General features: G+C 40.0%; 2 protein-coding genes across 4 annotated transcripts in view; one reads left to right on the top strand and one right to left on the bottom strand.

Annotated features, from left to right (window-relative positions):
* The window catches only part of ERLEC1 (endoplasmic reticulum lectin 1), a 38596-nt gene extending 29935 nt beyond the window's left edge, over window positions 1–8661 (top strand). The window contains exons 12-15 of one of the 2 annotated variants that reach the window (XM_036872316.1): window positions 706–783; window positions 1124–1199; window positions 3471–3545; window positions 8322–8661. In XM_036872316.1, the coding sequence (XP_036728211.1) occupies window positions 706–783; window positions 1124–1199; window positions 3471–3542 (226 nt within the window). In that variant the 3' untranslated portion in view covers window positions 3543–3545; window positions 8322–8661. Of the gene's footprint in view, window positions 1–705; window positions 784–1123; window positions 1200–3470; window positions 3739–8321 lie in introns of those variants that run through there. The other variant, XM_036872315.1, reaches the window with a different exon arrangement.
* Window positions 8662–17928: 9267 nt separating this feature from the next.
* GPR75 (G protein-coupled receptor 75) lies at window positions 17929–26923 on the bottom strand. 2 transcript variants are annotated; one of them, XM_036872310.1, is made up of 2 exons: window positions 26818–26923; window positions 17929–22226 (listed from the first exon to the last, which is right to left on the bottom strand). In XM_036872310.1, exon 2 carries the CDS (start codon window positions 22128–22130, stop codon window positions 20508–20510), a length of 1623 nt encoding a protein of 540 aa, XP_036728205.1. In that variant the 5' UTR covers window positions 22131–22226; window positions 26818–26923; the 3' UTR covers window positions 17929–20507. The 2 variants fall into 2 exon arrangements, with proteins under 2 accessions (XP_036728205.1, XP_036728204.1); XM_036872309.1 differs by having other exon boundaries at window positions 26520–26891.
* Window positions 26924–27875: the final 952 nt, after the last annotated feature.

Below are 27875 nucleotides of genomic sequence, written 5' to 3'. Positions count from 1 at the left end.
TGTCCTTCCTAGCATAGATGGTATTGAGAGAGTCTGTTTTCAGAATGTGCTGACTTCTTGGACTGACCAAAATCAAAATTAGCAAAATTAAGATAGGTATTTAAGTATTAATATACTAAACGGATCGATTTTTTAAATGTTTATATGTTTCAAGTGAAAATAGCTCATGGTATCATGTGCAACAAATATTGAAGCATAGGAGTGTGAGGCTAGCAAAATTAAAACTTTTCTTTGGTTCCTGCTCTTTGGAATTTATAGCTTAGCCTAGGCTTTACCTTTGTACACCTGCATTACAGTATTTTAATGAGTGGAACTGAATGGAGGATGGGAAGACGGGGAAACCGTTCCACAAAGGAAACAATATACAGGGCTGGGGAAATGGTTAGCTTTAAAAGAAAACTTTTTTAAAAGCAATTTAACCTTAACTATTTGTATACAAGTAAATAATTTGCAAGTTAAAGATCATTCTTATTAATTAAACCACTAAGAAGTATCTCAACTTTGTATTCTTTATAGAAGCTGAAAGACTTTCTCTGTTACATAACCTTAAAAATATGTATTTTTAAGGAGTATTTTATAGTCAGATTTTTTTTTTTAACTAATGCAAAACTGATCCCTCTAACCATCTTCTCACCCTACCCATTACAATTACTCTGAATGAGTGAAGTTTTAGTTTAATAAAGGTTGTGTGTTTTTCTGATTCAGGATGGTGTCACATTTTTATGGGAATGGAGATATTTGTGATATAACTGACAAACCAAGACAGGTGACTGTAAAACTAAAGTAAGTTAGACCATCAAATCATGCTTTATGCCTTTCTCTTTAGTCTGCTTCCTATGGGCAAAAGATTATATAAATATAAATTATGGATAATTATATTTATTCATAATAATTTATGGATTTGTCATAAAATACTGTTTTATTATAAAATAGTAAAATCATAATTGTGATATAGTTGTTATTCATTTATAAGTTATTTATAAGTTATTATCAAATTAAATTATTTCAATTATTTATTAAATTATACAGAATCACTTACAAGGCATTTTTATCCTTGAGAGGAAAACAATTTAAAATAATTTTGTATCGTTTGGGCAGTGCCTTAAAGTACTCTCTGTTTTAGGTGTAAAGAATCAGATTCTCCTCATGCTGTTACTGTATATATGCTAGAGCCTCACTCCTGTCAGTATATCCTTGGGGTAAGTGAAAAACTAATACTCAGGAATTCAGTTTGGGGCCACATTTTAATTTTTAGCAGTAAGTCTAGAAAGGACCTTCAGTGGTCTCCAAAGTTTAATATAGCCCTCATACTACTTGTAAAAATTGACATTTTTTTATTTAGGTATAATTTACATAAAGTAAAATGCAAAGTTCTTAAGTGTTGAGTCTGATGAGTTTTGACAGTTTTATGTACCCATTTAACTATTACCCAAAACAAGGTATCTATCACTGCAGAAAATTTTCTTATACCCCTTTCCTGTCAATACCCCTCAACTCCCAAAGATACTCCTTTCTGTTTTCTGATACCATAGATCAGTTTTACCTCTTTTTTGGTTCCATATGAATGGGATCATATAGTCTATAATGTTTTATGCCTGGCCTCTTTGACTCAGCATGTTTTTTAGACTCAGCCTTTGTTTACATCATTTTACTCCTGCCAGCAATATATGAGAGTCCAATTGCTCCACATCCTTACCAATATTTGGTGTTGTCAGTCTTTTTTATTTTAGCCATTTTAGTGATTTTAATTTGCATTTCCCGTATGAAAAGTGTTTTTGAAACCTTTTCATGTGATTATTCATCTGTATACCTTCTTTGGTGAAGTGTCTAGCCAAGTCTTTTTAAAGAAAAAATTACTCTGACACAAAAACAGTAAGGAAGACTTTATTCAGGACTATTGCCACAAGTGTCAAGACTATCACAATAGGGGAGAGAGAGTCAGCTCATCTCCAAATACAGCAAAGACAGCCAGGGATATATAGCCAACAAGCAGAATGGGGTGTTGGGGAGTAGTCAGTGTATGGCAAATTACTAAAAGGAGACATCAGGGGTAGGGGATTCTTGCTAAACTGACTTAACAGAATTATTGCTGAAGGCAGGCCAGGAAGATCAGATATCAAAAGTGAGAGAGGAGGAATTTGATCAGATATGGAGGGTGATTAGATATTGAGAGTGAGGGATTCTCTCTAAACTGACTTATCAGAATTACTGCTGCAACTGGACTTGGCAGGCCCAGGAACAAAAAGAGGCCTAGTCAGAAAGAGGGCTCAGGGGAGCCTTCCTATCATTTGGTCAAGGAGAGAGTCTTTCTCAATCTTTTACCCATTTTTGTTGTTGTTGTCTGTCTTATTATTATTTATTTCTAGGAGTTCAAATATATAATGGACATGAGTTTTTTCTATTTTAATTGCGCATTTTTCCCCTGATCTGTGTCTTGACTGTTCTTTTTCTTACTGTCTTTTGATGAGCAAAAGTTTATTTGATGAAGTTCATTTTATCAATTTTTTTCCCATTTTATTGCTAATGATTTTTTTTGTTTTAAGAAATTTTGCCACCCCAAAGTCATGAAGGTATTATCTTCTACTTCCTTCTAGATATATGGTTCTACCTTTGGTTATGCGATGCGTAAGGGTGGTTTTCTTTGTTATTTATCCTGGTTGGAGTTCACTGAGCTTCTCGGGTTTGTGGGTTGATATAATTCATTAGGTTTGGAAAAATTTTGGCCATCATCTTCTCAAAGATTTCTTCTGCCCCACCTTTTTTCTATTTCTGGGACCCTGATTAAACATGTTAGTTTGAAGTTGTCACCAAATCTCAGGCCCTTTATTTTATTCTTACCTTCTTTGTTTCAATTTAGGTCATGTCATTTCTATTGAATTGTCTTCAAGTTCATTGATTCTTTCCTCTGCTGTGTCCTGTCCACCTCTTTGAATGAATTTGTATCTGATATATTTTTCATTTCTAACATTTCCATTCGGTTCTTTTTTATGGTTTCATTTCTGCTAAAATCCCCCATCTATTCACACATGTTGTCTGCCTTTCCCACTATTTCCTTCATTATATTTATTATAATTATCTTAAATCTGATCATTTTAACACCTGGCCCATTTTTGGATTGTATTTTTTTTTAACCTTGAATTGTACAACTTATTATTTTGCCATATTCTGCTACGTTTTTGTTATATAAGACCTAGCTATGTATTTCTCTCTTATTCTTGTCCTTTACTCCTTTTCTCTCTCATCTTTTTTACTTAAAGATAAAAATACCTTCTCTACCTATCTGGTATTTTATTTGGATGACTAAATGTTTTCTAAAAAGCTCAATTTGTAGAAATAACATTGGATGGTTTATCCAAAACAAGGACTCATATACATTTATCAAATTTATATGTATTCGTTCAGCAGAAAAATACTGAATAAAGTATTCAGCTTAGCAGCTTTTTAATGGTTTTATTGTTGTTGTTCTTTAGGTTGAATCTCCAGTGATCTGTAAAATCTTAGATACAGCAGACGAAAATGGACTTCTTTCTCTCCCCAACTAAAGGGTAACAAAGTTCAGGGGAAAAAAAAGATCATTGGAAGTCATGATGATTTGTCTGACCATGTGTCCCATTATAGAGCTCTCAGTCATTGGACTGCATCTAAAGGATTGTATAAAAGGACTCTCAACCACTTTGTGAATATGTATGTGTACATAAGAGGTTATTGATAAACTTCTAAGGCAGACGTTTTGTTTCACCTTTTTCATTTTTGTTGTGTCTTATGAACTGATTGTGTGTTTTTCTTTGCTTGGATAATGTGATTCCAAAATAAATCCTGTCCAAGCAATTTAGAGTCCATCCTAATAAAATGTCATAATCGTTGTACCTATTGAAAGTTTTAAAATAATAGATTATATAAATTATAGTATATACACTAGCTAATAAAGTAAGGATAATGAAGAAAGAAATTGATAGGAGGTTGTTTAAATGAGAGACTGTGTTAAATATGTAATTTCTAGTGCCTGAAATCCTTTCAACAAATTTTTATTTAGCAACCGCTCTCTACCAGGTATTAAACTAGAAACTGGACACACAGTAAAGCCTCACGTATAAGTTTTCTTCTCCTCTGTTAATCTCAAGAAACTCTTATTTACAATAGGTTGCTTCTCTCTCAGAACTTTTATCTGTTTCTTTCTCCTTGATATGAGTGTGTTTCCCCCCAAAATATGTACCTGGTGTAGACAGTCAGTGATTCTTCTCTTTCGATTTAGAATGATTTATCTTCACAAAACACACTGTGCTGGCTATCCTTTGTACTTGCTTACTATATACTACAGATTTTAGTTCTGGACAGTTTTACAGCACAATATTTATTTTAAAGTGAATAAAATGTCCACAAGCAGTGTTGTCATGTAGTCAATGGCAGATTATACAGTTTCTTTATTTTCTCCATTACACTGTTTCACACAACATCATCCTGTTGTATTTTGGACATACATGTCTAAATAAGGGCAGAAAAGTACCCATAAGATACTTTCCTTTTCCTCCTTCTCAGCAGTTCTGGTCAAAGATATTTTAGTTTGAGAAACGGTTAATATAATTGACTGTTGGAAGGCTATCTATAGATTTTAGTAGGAAGCAGCACATGTAGAAATAGCATGCACTTCGAATTCAAACCTAAATCCAGATACTCTCTTTAACTTACTAGATGTGTGATCCTAGACAGCAGTTAACCACTTCGAGCCTCACATCCTCTATTGTAGAGAGACTACTTATTACTTCATAAGGTGGTTGTATCAGTGCATTAATTTTCTCTGTATATAAAAAGCCTAGCAGGTTCCCAGTAAGTGTTAGTTTATTTCCTAATATCTCCCTTGTCTCCTATTAACATAATAAGATCAGAGACCAAAGCCATTAAAATTTAATTCTTTAATAAAGTATAGAATTATATTTACTATATCAATTAATTAAGACAAACAGGTTTACTTTCACATTTAGATTATAGGTATAGGAGAGGAGAGAGAACTGTGAAAGCTTAGTGCCAAAAAAATACTTGGGGAATATTTAGGCCAAACTCTTTCTTTTGTAAGAGAGGGGGGAAATATCTGAAAAACTGTATTAGAACAGTTTACTACAGAAGATTCTTAAAAATAGAAGTCATAATAAAAATTAAGTCAGCCTTCTGTCTTGGCTAACAGCTTAAACTTCTTTGAGAGGAAGGCTAGGCCAGGTATCTCTATAGCCCTTCTAAATCTTGGGTCCCCTATCAGTAGTCTATGAAGTTTTTTGATCTCTAAATTGTTTGTTGTTACCTCGATTGTGCAGCCATTCTTCTATATTAGTAGGCAGGAAAAAGGGCTCAGCTACAATATGCCTAATGTACTTTGAGAAGTCTTTCTCAAAGTGGAATCTCTATTAAGGTGGCTGCTAAATCAGATTCTTTAGCCTAGAGCCTAAGACTCTGCATTTTGAATGTTTCCTGAGTGATTCTCTTTATTTTAAATAAATTCTCCAGTGATCGAGGATCACTGTGACTCAGGCACTTCACTTTTAACAATTTCACACATACTAACCCTCCTGATTAGGGTTTCAGGGAAATAACTAGTAGCTCATCTTTTCAGGAAGATGGCGACATGGAGACTTTTTTTTCCCCCTTTTTTCAGCTTTACCTGCTTTTTTTCAAGATACCACTAGATGGGGCCTTGTTTATATCCTTATATCCTTGATTAAATGGACCTCAGCAACAAAGGGCAACAAATTATCTCAGCTAAACTGAATAGTAAGCTTTGTGTACAGTCCTTGGTGAACTATCCTTTTCAGTCAGTCTGATACACAAAAAGGCCTGACCTGATTTGTGACAAAGCTTAAACTTCATAGTACATAATCAGGCCAAATTATTGACCCAGTAGCACCAAATAGCTAACATAAAAGGTCTCAATCTAAAAAGGAAAATAAGAATCAAGATTTGAATTTTGAATAAATAGTATTTGCAATCAGAGTTTCAAATGAAAATAAATATCAGCTATACTAGAAAGTGATTTTAAACTCTCTTCCTAGTGTTGGGTAATTTTACTTACCAGGGCTTACATTTCCATTTGAACATACAAACAGAACTATTTTCGTATGTGTGTATGTTATATGTTATGATGAGCTGTTGAGGTAAAAGTTTTCAAAATATATGTTGCCATGGTGACATGGCTTAAAGGAAAATCCATTTCTCCATTTCTTTTTTTCAGTTGTTTGACAGGGGTGGTAGAGAAACCATGGACCACTATGTACCAAGAGCATGCTTTATTTCAGTTGCCAGTAGTCTCTAAGTAGGTTGTACAAGCAGGCGAGATGATCCAGTGGATTATGGGAAGAAAATACTAGAAATTCTCCTAAGTTTTTGTCTGCAAAAGAGGCATTAAGCTTCACTAATATTTAATATGTGGACTGACACTGGTGCACACAGTCATTCATGAATCAGGTTTCATGTAATAAAACACAAAAGATCTTGAGGGGAAGAGTGGGTGTTACATGTGTAGAGGAGCTGGTGGGGATACCATTATTCTTCACTTTTCCCATATTACAGCACTGTAGAGTAACTAAATTAATACCTCCATCACCTTTCAGAAAATTGAATTGTCACTTTAAATATTAGCATTGAGACCACACATTAGGTATATAACCAATCAGAATTAAGGTGAGAGGTTAACAGGTTACTTTCATCAGTCATGGCTTCAATCACTGTGATCCTGGTATCTTACAAGTCTTCTCTATTAGTAATAACACAGTATACTAATGCTTTTTTGCAGTGATTAGGAAGAATGAGCATGTTTTCCTCACTTGCATTCAAAAGAACTACAGTCTGAAGACTAGAATTCCACTCTTTAACACCTAAAGAAAATAAACGCAGGCCTGACAGTCTCAAAACTTATAAAATGCAAAGAAGAAAGTCAAAATTACTAACAAATGGAATATAGGGCTTGTAGTGTTTTGCATCCACACCTATTTGTAAACTCTTAAGAATTTTAGAATTTTTTATATTTGAAACAAAAAGTGTGCTTCAAAAGCAAGTGAATCAAGCAGAAGTTCTGGAAATGGTAATCATCTCAACTGTGGAAGACACTTGTGAGACTATGAAATAATGCTAAACATCTCACATCTAATCATATACTACATTATATATTTCAAATCTGTTAAATTGCTTTCCAGCACCTTTCAATAGAATAAATTATGCTTTGCCTCAATTTAAGAAAAAATATCGCTTTCTGTATATTTGCCTGAAGCACAAACATAATTTTCATTTTGTAAATATATAATACTAAAAATCAAATGTCCTTGAAAGTCCAGCAAAGTAGATTGTAAAGCCCAGTAAGTCAAATCTGCTTTACTATCTAAATTCACTCAGTAATACAGCCAAAAACAGTGAACTTTGTTGGGTTCTAAAAGCTTCTGTGTCCTCAATAAAATACTAGTTTGCCAGTTAGTCACCAGTGGTCTTTAATAGCAGTAAAAACCAATTTACTCATTTAAGAATTCTATCAGAGGTCCAAATATTATCCCATAGATTAGAAAAATATTAATAATTGGTCAAGGAGATTGGAAGTTGTTTTTCCCCTAGATTAGTTTTCCATACTTATAGTTATTAATATTCTTAAGCCATCTTGGACTTCTCTGGTGGTCCAGTGGCTAAGACTCCACGCTCCCAATGCAGGGGGCCCAGGTTTGATCCCTGGTCAGGGAACTAGATCTCACATGCTGCAACTAAGAGTTCATGTGCTGCAACTAAAGATCCCATGTGCCGTGACTAAGACCTGGTGCTGCCAAATAAATAAATATTTATATATATATATTTTTTATTTATATATATATATGTATATATATATATATACATATATATATATATATATATATATTCTTAAGCCATCTTGAGAAATCATTTGTTGGAAAAACTTTCATTAACCACCTCCAAGAAAGGGTTTCACCCCCAAAAAGCCAGTTGTGAACAATCTTGTGTCATTATTCTTTGAATTTCAGATAATAGGCTATCCCAGACTCTTCTTTTATAAAAATAAAAATGACAGCTGTCACTTCTTGAACATTTATTAAATAGTAGGCACTATGCTAAACCCTTCAGATACCCTATGTTCACAACCCTGTGAGGTAGGTTTACTATCGTTAACTCACAGATAAGGAAAATGAGGCTACAAGAACTGAACTAAACTACAGTTGGCTGAGCCAGCAGTTGAATCAGTTTAGATTCCAGAGTCCATGTTTGTAAATAATATGCCATAGTGCTTTCTATTCACAGAGCATCTGCCCCATTAACCGCTCTCGGTTATCATCTTCCACCAGAGAGAACACACCGAGGGACTCAGCAAAATGTCCTGTAAGATGAGGGAAATGACTGATTTTATCCTGGTAACGTATGACACCCATTTTTTTCCATATATTATTTTTATCATGGAACTCCACTAACTTTTCTTAAGCTAATGCCACCCACAAATCGGGCAAATGAAAGTTCACTAACAAGATTAAAGTGTTACCTTGGAAATTCTGGCTTGGTTAAATGCCATCAAACCCTACCTTCTTTGATAATCCTCCTGTGATGGTAAACGATGCAAGTGCAGTGACAATTTATCTAGATCCAGATTGCATTTATGATTTAAATGATAAAAATAATTCCTTTATCTTTTATTTGTTGGAGTAAAGAATATGTCTTAATTTTGTTTCTTCTCAGACCTTGCATAAAATTGACACTCAACAAATATTTGCTGAATAAATGATTGAACCTTCATCCTCTCTTACCCACACCTTATAAAAATCTTCCCCAACTACTCCAATTCCCACGGGTTTCCTAACAGTCCTTATTTTTCAGTGTTTGGTGCTTGGAGGAAAAAAATATTTTCCTCAGTTTTACAATGGTTGGGAAAGAAGAAGGAGTAGAATTATTGATTTGCTCCATCTGTATTCCTTTTCACTCAGGTTCCCCCCAACATTGTTTAATTTTTTGCTGCTTTAGACTGCTTTCCCACGGTCCCATATGTTGCTTCTCCTTCCTAACAGGAGTACAGTGTCTTTGCCTCCTTATTGTGTTTCATTTCTCCCACTAGTGGGCAGTGATTGAGTAAAGTCCCTGATCTCAAAGGTTAAGAAAATTAATTTTTTTTTTTTTTTTGGCCATGCAGCTTGCAGGATCTTAGTTCCCCAACCAGGGATCAAACCTGGGACCCTGCAGTGAAAGCGCCAAGTCCTAACTACTGGACCACTGGGGAATTCCCAAGAAAATTAAATTTTCAGTCTCCATGTACTGAAAACATGCCAGTTCTGAGGTACTCTGAACTCCTCAAAGAAAGTGTCTAACATTATGGTTCTCTGTGAAGAATACAATTCCCAGTCATATTTTTCCTCAGAGTAATATTAATAAAATCAGTTCTTACAATTTCTTTGACATACATTGCTGCTAAACCCAAGCAAATGAGCAAGAAACTTTCATAAGCCCTTCCTAACATCAGAAATGAAATGTATTGAACCTGAAGCATTTATACAGGTTACAAAACCTATCCTAGTGCCGCGGCCCCAGAAGACAGGCATAAAGCACCCTTTGTGACTTGCTCTACTTTTTAAGGCCTATCTGGCATCTGAACAAGGTACATTTTGCAAAACATCAGTCTTTGCATGAAAATCAAGGTTCCCACAGTTGAAAGATCTCCCACTCATCAGCATGCTACAAGCAGCTGAAGGTTTGGAAAAGTGTCAAAAAAACAAACCTTCACAGAAATGGAACTCAGAGAAACAAACTGAACCAGCTAAGTGTATTTTTTTTTTTTAAATCAGAATTCTCTCTTTATTGGGGTAAAGGAGGGAAAATTCACTAATTTGTCCATAAACAATAAAGTGATATTTTTACTTTGGTAAAATTAATCTCAAAGGCACTGTACCTAAACAGATTGCCTGTTAACTATCTCTTATGGAAAGCAGAATTTCACTAAATCTGCACCTTTATTCAAATTGTCATCTGCTTTAAAGTAACTGGTATCGTCCCTTCTGTCCCTCCAAGAACGAGTTACCCCTTTTCTCCTTAACTCCTTTGTGGTTGCTGAAGAGTTTGCTTTTATCCTGAGTCCTCAGGCTGCATTATGAGCCAAGAAATTCGAATGAGAATGAATGCAGGTTGTCTGGCAGCTCCTGGGCAGCCAGGGTGGTCACTTGGGAAAAGATGCCCTTAAAGCTGGTCTCCTGAGTAAACAGAAACGCTTTGTAGTCCTCCTAAATCAAGACCCATATCCCCTTTCATTAGAGTCCTGCTGATGATTATCCTGGGAATATAGAGAGGGATACAAAAAGTAACAAACATGGGGAAATTGTAAGCCAGCCAGATAGAGATCTGGGTGGACATCACTTTCAGGCTTTATCCATTCAGCCATTTATTATATGATTCATTTATTCTACAGTCATCACTGGAAGCCCACCAGGGCCAAGGACTAATAGGTACTAGGGATACAGTGCTGATCAAAATACACAGTCTTTGCCTTATTTACAGCTTTTTTCTAATGGAGACAGCCAGTAAACAATTACATGTAACTATTATGAACTGAAGTGTGCCCCCCACCCCCCAAAATTCATGTTTGAAGTTCTAACCCACAATGTGACTGTATCTGGAGATAAGGCATTTAAGGAGGGAATTGAGGTTAAATTAGGTCACAAGGGTGGGGCCCTAATCTGATACGACTGGTGTCCTTAGAAGGGGAAGAGACACCAGAGACCCCCTAAACTTCTCCCTCCATGCACATACAGAGAAGAGGCCACATGAGGACACGATGAGAAGGCAGCCTTCCACAAGCCAGGAAAAGAGACCTCACAGGAAACCAATCCTGATGGCATTTTGACCTTGAACTTCTAGCCTCCATAATTGTGAGAAAATTAATTTCTGTTATTTAAGCCAGTTAGTCTGCGGTATTTTGTTATGGAAGCCCGAGCAGGCTAATACAGTAGCATAATGTTGGGTAATGATAAGAATCATGAAGAAAATAAAGTATGGCAGAAGGATATATAGTGATGGGGTGGAGAGCTATGTTGAATATGGAAACTAGGAAAGGCCCTGGGGGAAGATCATTCCAGGCTGAAGTATTCCTGGGGGAATTAATTCCCTGACATGAGAACAAAATGGAGGCGTGTGAGAAATAGCCAAAAAGGCTGTGTAGCCCAAGCACATTAGGTAGAGTACACATGAAAGGAAATGAGGACAAAGAGGAAACCAGGGGCCAGATTATCAGGGCCATGTAGGCCATAGCAAGGACTTCAGATTTTGTTCTAGTGGGATGGAAAGCTGCTGGATAGTTTTAAGCAAGAGAGTGACAAATATGATTTACTTTAAAAGGGTCACAGACACACAGGAAGGAGACTGTGGGAGAGAAAGACTGGAATGTGGGAGAATGGTTATGAGGCTAGTTTAACAGTCCAGGTGAGAGATGGTGGGGGTCTGGGCTAGAAGGGATGGGGTTGAAGGAGGTGAGAAATAATTGGATTCAGAGTATATTTTCAAGATAATTGAGGATTGCTCTATCAATTAGATGTGGCATGCAAGAGAAAGAAAAGAATCAAGGGCCCTGACTGAGCTGTGCACTGGTCATTGTGGTGCTGTTTACTGAGATGATAAAACAGCAGGAGGCACAAGTCTGTGGGGAGCGGGTTTGAATCAAGAGTTCAGTTTTGTACATGTCTATTAGACATCCAAGTGGAGATGCTGAATAGGCAATTGGATAGACCAGCATGGAGTTCAGGGAGGGTTAGGATTAGAGAGATAAAATGAGTGTCATTAGCACTTAAGTGGTATTGAAAGACTGAATATCGTGATCACTGCCAGCACCTGCTTCTCAGTTTACAGATCCATATTTAGGGGTGGGGGAGGAAGTAGGGAGCTATTTTCCTATCTTTCTGGTCCTCCTTTCCCTTCTCCATCCCCTCAAAAATTACCCCATCTGGCTTCAAGCCCTCACTTCAAGAAGACTTCACACTTGGGCCGGTGTTGCTGACTGGTACATACTGAAGCACATTCCCCAGTCACCTGCCGAGGCAGAGTCCTCCCACTGGTGGAGCTTGCCTGCTTTGGCTGTGGTTCTAAGCTCAGTCTAGGCCTGCCCTCTCTAAAGCCTGGATCCCTGGAGGAGGTGAGCCTTTCTCCCTGACCGCCTACCTGCCTCTCCTCACCATTCCACAGACCTGGTGTCTTCACTGACTCTCGGCCTTCCTTCTTCAACTCCAGTAGGGAGGCAGTGAGAGCAAATCTCTTTTACGGGACCGTAGACCTCTTTCGGTAATGAAGAAGAAAAACAACAACTGCTTTAAGTGAATAAGGGAGAAAACGCCTACCTCTGGGAGTCAAAAGTGCCACTGTAGTTTCCATGTATCATTGCCACTAAACTGAATGAAGAGGATGACCTTGAAAGGGGAGCCTCCATAATCTGGCCTGGCTAGGTTATGGAGAATTACCCAAGAATGAGCCATAACCCAAAGTCAGATCTGGTGGGAACCTGAACCTGCCAGCACCCAGGAGTGCTACTGGTGGCCTAGCGTAGAGATCTTCAAATGGGGGTGCAAGTATCTTGAGCATGAAAAAGGGATCCAGTTTATAGATGCTCATTTTCAGGTCCCTACAACTGAGCTGTTTGAGAAGGCTACTGTGCCTTACTCTTTTGAGACCTCATGCTGCCCTTTCATTACTGCCCCTTCCCACTTTAGAAAAGGATTCCCACCTGGAATCTTATGAGGCCATTGCTTCTGGATGCAAAGATTTCCTAACCAAGGAACTATTTAAAATCTTAGTTTCAAAGAAAGATCCTTAAAGTATTTATCAAGGGACCATAATTTTGTGTTTTCCCCTAGCTTATACTAAACACCATATATCACCAATTCTAAGATAAGCATTTTTTCACGTTGTAACCTCTCTGAAATTGGTGTATCTTACCATCATGTAAGCCAAATGGTTGTTGTTATTACCTGCACTTGTGCATTTTCACAATCAAAACTTGTAGAATGCATATTGGGCGTATAGTGGAGCACTTTTTTTATCACCTAAGAAGCAGAGCTGTGGGGCGAAAGTGGACAGTGGGTGGTGAATCAAATGAGGTTAACAATATTCCTAAAGCAGAAGACAAATTCTTTTGTCTAGAATAACTCTCTAGGTCAAGTAGATGAGTCTCTAAATTTAAACCTATCACCCAGAGATACATTCCTTGTTGCCAATTCAGTTTTGACTCCTTAAAAAACTTCTGTAAGGACAGTCTGTAAGGAAACGCTCTATTCCCAGCTCTCTTTCTTATTTGCTAGGTTGACTGAAGGCAGTTTTCCTCTACATTACTTTCCTTGAACAGATATAGGTTTGTGAGTAATTTCAACAGTATTCATAAAATGAATCTGCTCTTCAAAAGTTTGATGATGTGATCATTTCAACAGAAAAAAATAGAAGGTAAGACATGTACATTCTGGTTACAACTATGTACAAATGCATGCTTATATCGTAATAAGGTTCTGAAGTGAATTTTGAGTAATATCTACAATCTTATTTATTGAATTTTAAAAATAACACTCCCATAGAAACTCTCCTAACTGACCTCCACTTTAACAACCCAGCAAGTAACAAGTTCTCTCTTCCCTCTTATCAACTATTCTGCAGGGTACCCATGCACACCACATGCTAGCAGTCTACTCTCTGTGTATAAGCACTTTTGCTGCCATCTCTCTCCGGATCAAACAAACAAACACAATCAGTAAGAATATAGATTTGAACTACACAATCAATAGGCTTGAACTAATGGACCTGTAAAAAACATTTTACCCAACAAAAGTATACATTCTTGGGACTTCCCTGGTGGTGCAGTGGTTAAGAATCCGCCTGCCAATGCAGGGGACACGGGTTCGATCCCTGGTCCGGGAAGATCCCACATGCCACGGAGCAACTAAGCCCGTGCGCCACAACTACTGAGCCTGTGCTCCAGAGCCCGCGAGCCACAACTACTGAAGCCCGCGCTCCACAACTACTAAAGCTCGCGCGCCTAGACCCCCTGCTCCGCAACAAGAGAAGCCACCGCAATGAGAAGCCCACACACCACAATGAAGAGTAGACCCCACGCACCGCAACTAGAGAAAGCCCATGCATAGCAATGAAGACCCAACGCAGCCAAAAATAAATAAGTAAATTTATTTAAAAAAAATACACATTCGGGGCTTCCCTGGTAGTGCAGTGGTTGAGAATCTGCCTGCCAATGCAGGGGACACGGGTTCGAGCCCTGGTCTGGGAAGATCCCACGTGCCGCGGAGCAGCTGGGCCCATGAGCCACAATTACTGAGCCTGCGCGTCTGGAGCCTGTGCTCCGCAACAAGAGAGGCCACGATAGTGAGAGGCCCACGCACCTCGATGAAGAGTGGCCCCCACTTGCCACAATTAGAGAAAGCCCTCGCGCAGAAACGAAGACCCAACACAGCCATAAATAAATAAACAAATACTTTAAAAAAAAATACACATTCTTTTCGAGTATACTCAGATCGTTTACATAAACTGTCCATCTACGGGAGCATAAAGCAAATCTCAATTTTCAAGGGTTGGAATCGTATATATGTCATTTGCCACAAGGTCATTAAGTTAAAAAATCAATAATTGAAATATAATTTTTGGAAAATTAAGAGAATCACTTCTAAATAATTTGTGGACCCAAAGAAAAATAATAATGGAAATTAGAGCATATTGAGAACTAAACGATAATGAAAATAATACTGTAGTAAATTGTATTATTGTCCCAAATAGTTTCTAACTTCCCTGTATAAAATTAACATCCCTGACACTTTCTCTGCCTTTACTGTTTTTTCTTCATAGAACATATCACCACATAAAAATTACATATTTGTTTACCTGTTTATCTTCCTTAGCCTAATATAATTGTCATGGGAATAGAAACTTCTCTCTTGTGTTCACCAATGTATCTCAAGTTCCTGGCACATAGTATTCAATAAATATCCATTGAATGAATGAATACTGTTATTACTTTACTATTTGGGTGTTCTCTTTATCAATATTCTCTTCTTTAATGTCGTGTTGTTTTCGGTTCTTCTCCAGTATTAATGTTGCCATTCCCTTTTTCTTCATGTAAGCTTAATCTACTTTTGCCTCTTAATTTTTACATCAGTTTTTCTTATGTTTATCTATTCCAAGCAGCAAATTTTGCATATCTTTTTTTTTTTTTTTTTTTGGCGGCGCTGTGCGGCTTGTAGGATCCTAGTTCCCCAACAAGGGACTGAACCTGGGTCTTTGGCAATGAAAGTGCAGTCCCAACCACTGGACTGACAGGGAATTCCCTGCATATCATTTTTTAAAAATATTTATTTAGTTAGTTGCACCGGTTCTTAGTTGCAGCAGGTGGGCTCCTTTGTTGCAACTTGTGGGCTCCTTAGTTGTGGCATGCAAACTCTTAGTTGAGGCATGTGAACTCTTAGTTGTGGCACACATGTGGGATCTAGTTCCCTGACCAGGGATCAAACCTGGGCCCCCTGCTTTGGGAGCACGGAGTGTTAACCACGGGGCCACCAGGGAAGTCCCTTACATATTTCTAATTCAAGGATTTTTGTCTTTTATAAATGACATTAAGCATTTACATTTATTTTCTTGCTGTTTTTATTTCTGTAATCCTGCTTTATACTCCCTAAATTTTGTTTTCTTAGTATTTCCTTCTCTCCACTATTTTATAAAAGTTATTTATTTTCTCAGACTATGCAATATGCTAGCGGAGGGCAAAGGGATAGGAAGTAGGGAGTAGTGGAAGTTACAAAATACCAACCACAACTTCCTGATCAGAAGCAAGTAAGGCCTATACTAGCACCATATTTTCTCCTTTATGAAACATTTCAACATATTTCTTGTTCTTACCCTGTTTTCTCTGCTACTTTCTATAAGATGTGTTTGTTGGTGGTTGTTGGGCTGCACCCCACAGGCCTACAAGGCCTGTGCTTGCCCAGCTTCCAGACTGAAGAAAGAGCCTGGAGTCAGCAACAGAGACATCAGTGTGAGACAGGCTGGGACCTGGGACCCTTTGCTGCAGTGCTGCAATGCTTGCGCCTGGACTAACGTCTCCCAGAGCAAGAAAATACTGATAAGAAGAAAACTATAAGGGACTAAAAGCTGCTGTGCATGCACAGTTCGGGCAAATTCTAGACAAAAGATACAAAAAGACCAAAAAAACCCCAACTGCCACTTCTGAAGAGCTGGGAGTAAAAACAAGGTGTCGGGAGCAAAAGCAGGGTACTGCACATGCCCCCAGCGCTCAATACCAGCAAAGCGGTGGGCAAAGCACCTAAGCCACCCCTCTGGCCCGACCCCTGGACACATCCCTACCCTCACCCCATATAAGGAACCAGCTCCCTCCACCTTGGGGAGGGAGCAAGGGAACTTGTTACTTGTTTTCACTACCCTCCTGCTGCAACAGAGGCCCCAATAAAGCCTTGCCTGAATTTCTTGACTGGCCTCTTATCAATTTCTATTGACTGGGGAAGGCCAAGAACCCTGGTCGATATCAAATGGTTTAATGGATGGGGGAGCTTACACGTCTGAAGCAGGGTCCTGGAGCGACAGCCCACTGTGTGTGGTGGACGACGGGCAGGACATGGCAGCAGTCTTCGCTCCCTGTGAGGGGAATTACCAGTTATAGGGGAATTGACATCAGGTGGGCTCATTAGTTACCAGGGAAACCAATAGAGGGGCATGCCTCTTATCACGCCTCTCACTGCCCCTTTGATAAGAACAATCACCAGCTGGGGCAAGTTCGCAGGAAGGTCAGTCATGTGAATAGGGTGCAGGTGAAGCAGGCACTGGTTGGGCAGGGGATGTACAGAGAGCAAGAGAACAGTCATCTTAAGTGGCCTGACCATACAGTGGTAAACTTTACAATTTCATCCTTAGGTTACAGAATATAAAGTTGAGATTTTTGACTGAACCAGAAGAGTAACATCACCGAGAAATAGAATAGTTGATCGGACTTTGCATCTTTTCTCTGGAGGAGAGGAGGCATGTTTTTGTTTAAATGAGAGAAGTTGCATTATTTCAAATGGGAGAGTTGGTGTTCTTTGGAAATATGGCTAAAGGAGCAGCTATAAATGTTGAGCACCAAAAAGATGGACCATTGTGGACGGAGTGGATTGGAACTCCGTATCTGTTCTGAACCTCCTTTTAGTTTACCTTTTTAGTGTAACTACACTTTCCAGATTCACAGAAACTAGGGTTTTAAATGTAAATTGGGTTCTGCCAACTAAATGCCTGGTGCCAAATTTTTTTCTGCGGCACTGCTTTGATGTTCAGCATTTGCTTTGGAGGTGTCAAGAGGGTTAGTTGTAGAAGTAGTGGCAGTGCGGCAGCTTCCTGATCTCTCTGGATGTCTATTTCAACAGGTGTCCTTGAAGTCCAAGGTCCAAGGAGGCCTCCTTACTCCCTCCCTTCCTGGCTGTAGCGGAAAAAGCAGCTCTGCTGGCTAGTCAGACTGGAAGTGTTTATTCTGGAATCTTTCCTGCAGACGTGTCATCATAGAGCCTTGACCTTTTAATGATTGAGAAGACATCTGATTTCCGATATTCAGTTCTTTTCTGCTTAATGTTTTCTGATTCTTAAAACCATGATTGATAAACTGAAATATCCAGAATTCCGTATCTTTTTCCAGATTCATTTCATTTTAAAGAAATTTTTGAAATGCTTAGTCAGGAGTTTTCCCGCTGGATGATAAACTTAGTTTAGTAAATAATTAACCTTTGGAACTGATTATTCTTGATTATTCTGAGCACAAATGCATGCTACACAATGTGGTCAAACAAGTTATTTTGTCTTTTAAGGAAAAGAACTCTGAGTTTCAACACTGCTATTCTCCGATGGTTTTTAAATGATTGACAGGAAAGTAAAAGTATTGCAGTCTGATGTTCAGAAATGTTAGGTTTTTCATTATTTTTATTTTCCAAACATTAGTTTAAAAGAACATTAAAAGCATCAGAAATACAAATCTGACCTAATGGTTAACATCAGAACAATTTGCATCACAGTAAAGCATCAAGAGAAATAATTAATATACCCTGCTAATTAGTCATATTCAACTGAATTCTCATTACTTTTATAAAAGTTCTCATTTTAGCCCTTATGGAAAAGTTATATATGTCTATTTATATCTTTATCTCCATATAGACATAGATATAGATAGACATATATAACTTATGAAGAGACAAGTTACATATATCTATCTCTGTATCTGTATCTCTATATATCTACATATAGACATAGATACAGAGATATAAATATACAGGAAGGCTAAGAATCTAGCCTGCTATGTATTTCATGCAAGTTAAATCAGTAATTTCTTGATGAGCATAAAGAGACTGAACACCTCATATGCACGTGCTTATTTTCTTTATGCTATGATTTTTACCTCCCAAAGATGGGGCAAATCATCTCAGACTCAGAGGTCACAAAGGAAACCTGTCATTTTTAGTTTTACAAGTAGAAATTACTTTTTAAAAAATCTTTTATTGAGTCACATTTGAAATGCCTGGCCAAAAAAGAGATTCATACCTTAAAAAGTATGAAATAGCTTCTTGATTACAATGTTATTACTTATAAAGCTGTTTGGCTTATTGACTTAAATACCAGGTTCTGAATTTAGACAAAAGTTTCATTCCTAATTTGCCACAATTCTTCAAATGATCTTGGGAGAGGATATTATATTTCTTAGTTCTTTGTTAAAAAGAGGTAATATACGAACCTACCTCATGGAATTATTAATAAATGAAAATAGTGTTGTATTAAAAATATAAAAGCACAGTTGAAATAGGTCATAGTGACTTCCAAAAATAGCATTCAATTACCAAAGGAAAAAAAGAAGAGTGTATATTTTCTCTTCTGTTATAAAATTTAATAGCAAAAATAAAAGGACAAAAGAGAGAGAAGGAAAGAAGGGAGAGAGTCCTAAAAGGTGAATTTAACAGCAAAATAAAATCCATATCTCATACTTCAGCCTCGGAAATAGAAATGACTGGTTGATCCTGGAAGGTAAGAGTTATTAGATGAGACTGAGCAGAGTTATAGCTGAGTACCAGCTGTCTTCTCCATGTGTCTCATGACCTCTGTATTTGGGAACAGCATGGGAGAGGATGCTATAAACTGAACACCTTTCATCCAAGGGACAAAGTACCTTCCAATCTGCAATAACAGTTCCTGAATATAACAATTTATAAAGATGGGTTTTGTATCTTGATGCTCACCTTGTTTAGAAGTTATAGTTCCAAAATTGTATTGAGTTCAAATGCCAACTGTATAATGAAAACATTTTTACATAAAAATATAAGTTTACAGTTGTTACACTAGGAATCACAGAGTATATAACAAAATTAGTTTAAGTGTAGAAATACTTAGTCTATTTTGCCTTATTGCCCATTTCCAGTCTAAGATTCATGGGAGAGAAATAACACAATTAGTTTGAAAACAGATCATCTTAAGAATTTTTCTACCATGGTAATATATAAACAAAGACCAAAAAATTTTCTAAATAGTTACTTAGATAGTCTTCGTCAGGTTGTTAACAAATCATTCTCACACAGAAGGAAAGCATAAATCGAAACACCCCCATCTCATCCTTATGTCTTCTTGTACATACAAGAGTCTACATACAACAGTCTAGCCTGCTTCCCACATAACAGCACCCTGATGAGATGACCACAGTTAGTGCCTACTACCCCTACCCCAGGAAGAGCACCCCTCTACTATATGCAGTCCTCCTCACTAGGTTTCCTGGGTAAGATCATTCTGAAATAGAATAATTCATTTTTAGCAAGAAAAAACAGACTTCTTTTTAAAAGAACTCTACAGCTACTCAGCTGACACAAAATAATAATGTCTATAATTAGAAATGGTAATAATCTTAATACCCTATTCTTAGTTGGCTGTCTTATGGAAAGAAAGTAACTAATGCTTGTGTATTGTTGGTAAAAATAGATATAGATAATACATTTCTGAGTTTCTGCTTTAACAATGTATTATTTATTCCAGTAAGCCTGCAACCAAAAAAGTATATTGATCCCAATTCAACACTTCAAAGAGTCAAAATTTATAATTCAGTTAATAAAAATAATGCCACAGTAAAGATGACACCTTCACATTCTTTAAAAATTCCAGCTCATACTTACTTCAAAGAACCATAACATTGACTCAAATGACCATAATCTGTTCATTCCCTGCTTTTAATACAGTAGCATGATCATTCCCTGGCGTCTATTTAAAAGTTTAGTACAAAAGATTGGAAGCACAGGTCAGGTGTAAAATAATAAACTTTTACATCAACTCTTAAAATGTCAAGAAACTGCAAAGCAAACCAATAGATGCTAATACTTCAGACAAAAGGAAGTCATTAGTGTCAACTGTCTAGGTCTTTAAGTTTTGATGTACCTCTGGTCTCACAGAATTTTAAAAAATCAACTAGTATCAGAAACAAAAACATATAAGATTCTCCAGCCTCCATGACTCTAAACAGAGGGGACTGGAATCTGCTTGGCTGAAGTGCTATCATACTCTTGCATTAAATCATTAGTGGTGTGATAATGCATGGCAATATATGAATTGGCAAATCCAAAAGAATTTACTGGCTGTAAGTTATGTGGGATGCTCTCTTCCTGGGACGGGCTGCTGTTATAGATACTGTAGTACGGCTCAATCCGAGTGTTGATGGGGGTTGAGCTGCTCTGACCATAGTGTTGATGTCCAGCAGACATCTTGGGACTGACCACACTTTCCTTCGAATGACTTGGGCCACAGGCCTGGTCCACAAATTTCTTCTGGGGCTTTGGAGACAACATGTAGGCAGAGTTTGTTTCATGATGGGAGGATTTGTTTCTGTTGACTTCGAGGTTTCCCTTTCCCATGGCTCGAAGTCGAGTCTTCTGTTTGCAGCAGAAAAAACCCAGGCCTATGTACTGCAGACACCACAGCACTTTCCTTCTCAGCCCTGCACTGTTCCGAGAATATATAAAAGGGTTTAATCCTGATTTGAAAAATACAAGCGTAAAACCAAACAGTTCGAACTGGTAAAGGATGAAGCTCCCACTGCTGGACAGAACCACCTGCACCAAGGAGATTCCCAGTGGAAGGCAGCACACCAGGACCGACAGCACAATGATCACACAGGTGACCACCGCCTTGGAATCCTTAGCCGTGGAGAGATTGACAGCCGACACCAGCTGGAGCCGGCTGGCCGCAGGGGTTGGCAGCTGGTTGGGACTCTTGGTGTATCCGTGGGTCTGAACGTGCTGCAGTTTGTTGTAATTCTGGTTCCTGTACAGAGCTGGCATGGTACACTGGATGGGTTCTCCACCTCCCTTCACAGGGGCCCCCATGAAAGGCTGTGGTCTGGAAGCATCAACTGTGATCACAGGGGGGCACTTTCTGACCTGAGCATTTTTCCGCAGGGTCTGAGCAATCATGATGTAAGACACAGAGACCACAGCAACACAAAAGGTGAAGTCGACCACATAGAGAGACAGGATGGCTTTCCCTTCTCTGGCAATCAGACTGGACATGGGAAGGCAGAGGTGGGAGTTGCTGGTTTTCAGGGTGGCCAAGGTGGCGAGGGTGAAACTGGTGGCCCAGAGGAGCAGAGTGAGGAGCAAGGTGCAGAGAAAGGAGGCCGTGCGGTTTGGCTGCTTCCCCAACACCATGCAGAGCCGGTGCAGGGCAATCACCGCCACTGTCTTGAGGGACATGATGATGAAGCCGGAGCTGGTGAGGTGGAAGGTGAAGCAGAAAGCATCCGGTATGCCGCTGGCTGAACTGAAGAACAACACAAAGGTGAACATGGGGGCCGTCACGCCACAGATGAAGAGGTCACAGAAGGACAGGTTCAGGACCATGAAATCAAAGTTGGTTCTGAATTTCCTGAAGGCCGGATCAAAGAAGGACAAGAAGACAATGAAGTTGCCGTAAGAGCCCAGGCAGAAGATGATTGCGAGCAGAAAGGTACAGCTCGCCAAGGTGGCCGTGTGGATGAGATCCTGGAGGTCTTCCTGGAGAGCAGTGCTGTTTCCTCCCTGGGAGTGAGGCACATGTAGCAGGGTAGTGTTGGGGTCATCCTGAGGGAGGTCCGTTGAGTTCATCTTCAGAGAGAGACGACTTCCTTCTGTGTGAAGGGAGTCAGGGCCTCAACTCACAGATGAGCGACATTTGACAAAAGAGGCCCAAGGCAGAAAAGCCTGCGCACAAAAATGCATACCCAGAAACAGAAAGGAATTAATGGAGAAAGAAGAGTGACCTCATGATCTTTTACAAAAGCACTAGACTTTTTCAGCTCTGACCCAGTGCCTAGAAAGCATTTCTCCTTGCAAAGCCCCACAGAGGAAAGACACAAAGACCTCAAAATACATTCATCCAGCTGATTTCAGGTTTTATGACACAGTGGTTTTCAAACTAGTTTAAGCATCATCTGGAGAGTGGGTTAAACAAAAAACAGATTCCTGGGCCTCACCCCTTGAGATTGTGATTGAAGGATGGGTGTGCAGATGTTACCTTCAGAAACTCTGCAGTGCCAGACACTGAAGACACGAGAACATGACCTCTCCACAAAAGAGATCACAATCTAGTTGGAGGAGATCAACCTATGTAATTACAGCCAAATGTGGCAAATCAGCTGATGGCAGCACACTGTGGAAGGAAAAGAAGGGGGACAGAATCCAGCCCGGGGTGGAGGCTGAAGCAGCTCTCGATAAGGAGGAGCTAGTTGGGTGAAAGGTGAGGGGCAGGGAGTGGGGGACAGACAGGCTGGGAGAAGGGGAGTAGGTCTTTGCAGCAGGACTGAGACAAGAAACAGCACGTGCTGTGCTTGACGTATAAGCAAGAGGCTACTTTTGAAGTATATACTGTGGCCTTTTACATAACTCCCACACATCACTAACAAATATGACTTCTTTTCCTAGGAAGAACCCTTTATTTTCCATTATTTATATTTCCTTCTCCCTCTTTGTGATTTCTTGGCCAACTCCACACTCTCCTTTGGGAAAGAACTTTGTGTAGGACTATATTTGAGAGGGACAAAATGGAAGTAATGAAGGGTGTCAGAATTATATTTGAGATTTAAAAGGTGCAAAGCACCACTTTGCAAACTCTGTATAAATGTGAGTTATCATTATCCCAGCAGGAATATCCTCATGAAGAAGCAGGAGGCATGCACCCATTCATGCATGCATTCACCCAGTTTGTATCTACCGTGTGCATACTCTCCGCCAGCTTTACGCTAGGTACTGTGGGTACAAAGATGAATAAGACACAGCCTCTACTTTTAAAGAACAACTTCTTTTTCTTCTTGGTCCTTTACTTTCTTAACATTTTTTTTCCATTTTGCAATGAGATTTAAAATACACTCACACAATGTTCTGTTGTCCCAAATCCCAAAGCCCTGTGTGGCCTGGTGCCCACCCTGCTCCCAAAGATGCTTCCAGTGGTACAGCTTAAGTTGTTCCTTGGAGACTGGTGCAATGCTCTTGGCAACCAAAAATAACTTGCTTTAATCCAGTATTTTAGGAATAACCAGTGGTATTGGGGAGGTCCAGGGGTGATGTTCAGAATATTTAACCACCAGCTCAAGCTGAGTCCCAGAGGCCTCCAGCTGTCCTAGGGTTAACCCTTTAGTTGCTGAATCATGGGGTACAGAGGAAGGGGCCTGGTTAGTGAGGGATTACTGGGGCCTCCAAGCAGGAGCTATGGACCACGCAATACAGAAGTCGCCCAGCATTCAATAATAGGTACAGCTGTGCCAGTGAGTATCAGACAAATTTCAGTCCTGGCGAGATCCATAAAACTAACTGGTGTCCTTCATGAAGGAAGAAGATAACCTCTTCTACATTCTCAATGGTCAAAAGTGCAGATCCTAACAATATAATGAATTTCTCCACTGGGAAGTAGGACCAACTTTTCTGTACTTTCCTTATATAAAAGAGAAAAATTAATCTTGACCTTTTGTTTCTTGATGATTAGAATTAAAAAATAATAATAATGGATAGCTTATTATTTTCACTTAAAGACTGTGCCTGTTTCTGAACCCTTTTTGATACCTGTGTAGTGAAAAAAAAAAAAAAAACACCTTTTACTGTTAATTTTTTAATTGTTAACTGGGGGATTGGGGTTAACTGATGACAAAAGAAGTAGAAGAGAAAATCCAATTTGTGGAAGCAAGAAGAGCAGAAAGGTGATACTACTGTTTATAGCAAATTCCCCTGACCCCGAAGAGAGAAGCGGAAATTTGGCTTGGGGAAATTAGAATGATGAAGAGTCTGGAATTAGGATGCTAAGAAAAATATCGAGTAAGTGGGTAATAAAAAAGAAGCGGATGATGGAAGTTATGAAGACCCCAGGCTGGGAGAAATTTGGAAAGGGGAAAATGGAATGATGAGGCACCAACATTAGTCAAGGATAAGAGGCAGAAGGAAAAAAAAAGGATTTGGAGGAGTTGAGGGGCAACTTCCACTTTCTCTCCAATTACAATTGCTTCAATAAACTTAAATTTTTTCAATACATTAAAAAATAAAGTAGAATTCTGGGTCAGGAATATAATGATCAGTCTTATCATTAGTATGTTCACTTTACTAAGTGCTTGTGATGTGCCAGGCACTGTTCTCAGTGCTCCACACTATTAATATATTGAATCGTCAAAACAACCCTGAGATAGTATAACTTATCTCTATTTTACGGATGAGGAAACTGAGTCAGAGAGAGAGCACCTATCTTAAAGGGGTACAGCATGGATTTGAACCTAAGCAGTTACTCTCTAAAGGCAGCACTCCACCACCAAGCTAAACAGAATAGCAAAGCAATCAAGGCAGGGAGTCCCAGGTCAGAAGACAGTTACAGCAGCTATAATTTACTGGGTGGTTATTATATGCCAGGCACTTCTACTAGAAGCTTTACATAGGTTATCAAACTTTATTTCATTCTCATTATAATCCTACAAAGTAGGTACTGCAATCCCTTCCCAAATCAAAGTTCCTGGAGCCCAAAATTTGAATACAGACATACACACACACACACACACACACACACACACACATACTTCCATGTACCTTTTTGGCAAGGTTGAAAAATTATGGTTCTGGTATAAAGTAACTATAAATCATTCTGATTTTGGATAATTAGAAAAAAAAGGAAGGAATCAGAGGCTGGGAAGAGAAAAGGGAGAAAAAGCAGAAGAACAGAAGTAAAGGTTTTGGCAGAGAAACTTTAGAAGCAGTAAGGAAATAGAGGGAAAGTAAACCCAGGTCTTAGGACTAACTTCTGAGACTTTAAGAAAGAGGAAGCTGAGATGACAATTTGGGGAAAAGTTATGATAGCAGAACTATAAAACTCAGTTATTTGGGGGAGGGGAGCGGTAAATGAACACCTATTTGCTACTCCTAAATATTAAATAAAGGTTACCAACATTCTTTTCAATGCAAGCATACAAGTTACTCTTTATCTCTGGGACTATAAACAAGTTCTGGAATAAGATGTAATTAAAGTAATAAAATCAGAGAAATTTTAAGTTGGAACACCAGTCTTAAGAAGAAAACATAGTAAGCACAATAAGAAGGAATGAATTCATATCATATGCATCTTATTACAACTAAGAAGGAGAGAGCCTAAAGTAACTAGTAAGCAAGAAATAGTAAGTGAAAACTTATTGTACAGCAATGATTTCTCATTAGGAATGTGTGTGAAGAGCTTCTGATAATCTAGTGTGCTGTCTTCATATTTTAGTACATATTAAAACATTTTACATGAGCTTTTACAAGTCAACTCATGACCTGGAATCTTCCAACTCTTGTTTTCTCATTATATCCTCAGTTCCTCGAGGGCAGGCATTTTCAGTCTAACCAACCCTCACAAGAAAACAAGGTTCTGTACTATTCTTATTATTATTCCCACTGTATTTGTATTGATCAGGAAAACGGCAGGGAAGTTAGATGACTTGTCCAAGGTCACTAAGATTCAAGCCAGATTTCTCTGATTTCAGAGGCCATGCTCTCTCTCCCCAGTGGAACTACCGTTTGAAGCCCAGAGCAGCTGATAGGGTCGGGTGTGTCAGTGGGTGAGGGAGCGGGGAGGCCGTGGAGCACCCCCAGCGTGAGGATGAAGTGGGAGACTTCTGGGAGGGCATGGCGACCCAGACCAGGGACTTGAGATGGGTAGGGGCTCCCCTGGCTGGGGAAGGTTATGGTAAGGAGGGCCTAGGTCAGTCCAGCGAAGCTTGTAAAAGATGCAGCAGAGGGTTGGTGAGGTGAGGAGGGCTCGGGCAGGGCATGGGCGGTGGGGGAGGGGTTCCACGGGCCCCGCGGAGCCGGGGAGCCGGCAGGGCAGGCGCGAGATGGCTTCCCCGCAGGCCGCGCCAGGAGCGCAGGTGCACGGCGGCCGGGCCTGGACCTGTGCGGCCGCCTCCTCGCTCACCCGGCGGCTACTCGGGGCCCGGCCCTCCCGGTCCCCGCGGGGTCGTCCTCCTCCAGGGGCCCGTGGCCTCTCACCTGCCCGGTGGCCGCAGCGCCGCCACTCCTCCTCCATATCGCAGCCCGGACCCCAGCTCCGCCCGCCGCCCGGGAGGATGCAGGGCTGGAGGCATCATCGCCATCGCCGCCGCCGCCGCCGCGCATCCCGGGAGCCGCGGCAAGCCGGGGCGCGGAGGCGCAGGCACGGAGACGCCGAGGGCGCCGCCTCCCACCCCCAGGCCGGACACTCCGGCTCGGCGCCCCGCCTGCCCCCGCGCCCTCGACGACTCGCGGGCCTCCCGTTGCCCCGGGGCCCGACCGCTCCCGCCGCCCCGACCTCCGTCCTCCGCGCCGCGCGAGGTCTCAGGCGCGCCGTTTTGCCGCTCGGGTAGTGGCGGCTCCCCGAGGCTGTTACGAGCTGACGCACCGAGGAAGAGAGGGAGCGGACTGGGTGGACAGGAGGGCAAAGGTGGGGGCACCGACGGACACAGCGCGACCCGTGGGGGCCTTGGCCCTTAGAGGGTGGAGACCGTGGACAGCGAGGCGTGGCCAGGCTTCACGTCGGTCTTGGCGGGATCTGGGGGCTTCCCAGGCTTCTGGTCGGCATGCCGCCCACCTCTCCCCATTCCTGGCGCTTCCGAGTCCGCCTTCCTAGCTCCTCTCTACGCTGTAGCTAATACTTTTTCTCCTAGATTAAACTGGCGTTGTCGTCCAGTTTGGTACTTTGAGACACAGAATCTGTAAATCAAGTCATTGCAACAGACTTTAAATCAAACCAACTATAACGTAATTTTTTCTCCTCTCAGCTCTCTGAAAGTATTAATGAATTTATTGAGGGAACTCAGCAAAGGGCATAACTACTAGGAAACAAATGCAAAGAGCAAAGAAACTACCCATGCAAATGAAATAACCAAGCCAAGAAATCATCGACGTTACTCAATGCTGTGTTCAATGTAAATCATCTTGAAAAGCAATGGTGCAATGTATGCAGCTAATTTTAGTAAGCAAGGACACAAACCAAAAAATTTACCAGCCTCTCATTCTAAAGTGCACAGTATGTCCAAAATAATGAACTCATAAAAGTGGGTTTTAGTCTCAAGAGTTATCAAGTAGCATTCCCAAGTATGTTTGTTACTCTGGGGACAAAAGAAAGCCAGTTAAACTCTTTACTACTTCAGTGTCCCAACCTGGGTAACTAGGATCTTACTACTTTTCTGACCTTCTCAGAGGGTACCACTTGGAAACACAGAGTGCTATTTTAATGTTCTTTCCTTCACCGAGTGCCAGAAAACCAGAAAGTTCCATTCAAGTGAAGTACTTAGGACACTGCTATTGAAACACCTATTTTGGCCCATAGTTTATCTTCTAAAACAGAACAGTTCAGCGCCAACAAGT

This window comes from Balaenoptera musculus, chromosome 13, assembly GCF_009873245.2.
Source record: "Balaenoptera musculus isolate JJ_BM4_2016_0621 chromosome 13, mBalMus1.pri.v3, whole genome shotgun sequence".
NCBI classification, from domain to species: Eukaryota; Metazoa; Chordata; class Mammalia; order Artiodactyla; family Balaenopteridae; genus Balaenoptera; species Balaenoptera musculus.
This window is presented reverse-complemented; position numbering and strand designations above follow the sequence as displayed.

Coding starts and splice junctions, on each gene's coding strand:
- GPR75 (XM_036872310.1), bottom strand. CDS start 22,130: ATGAACTCAACGGACCTCCCTCAGGATGACCCCAACACTACCCTGCTA.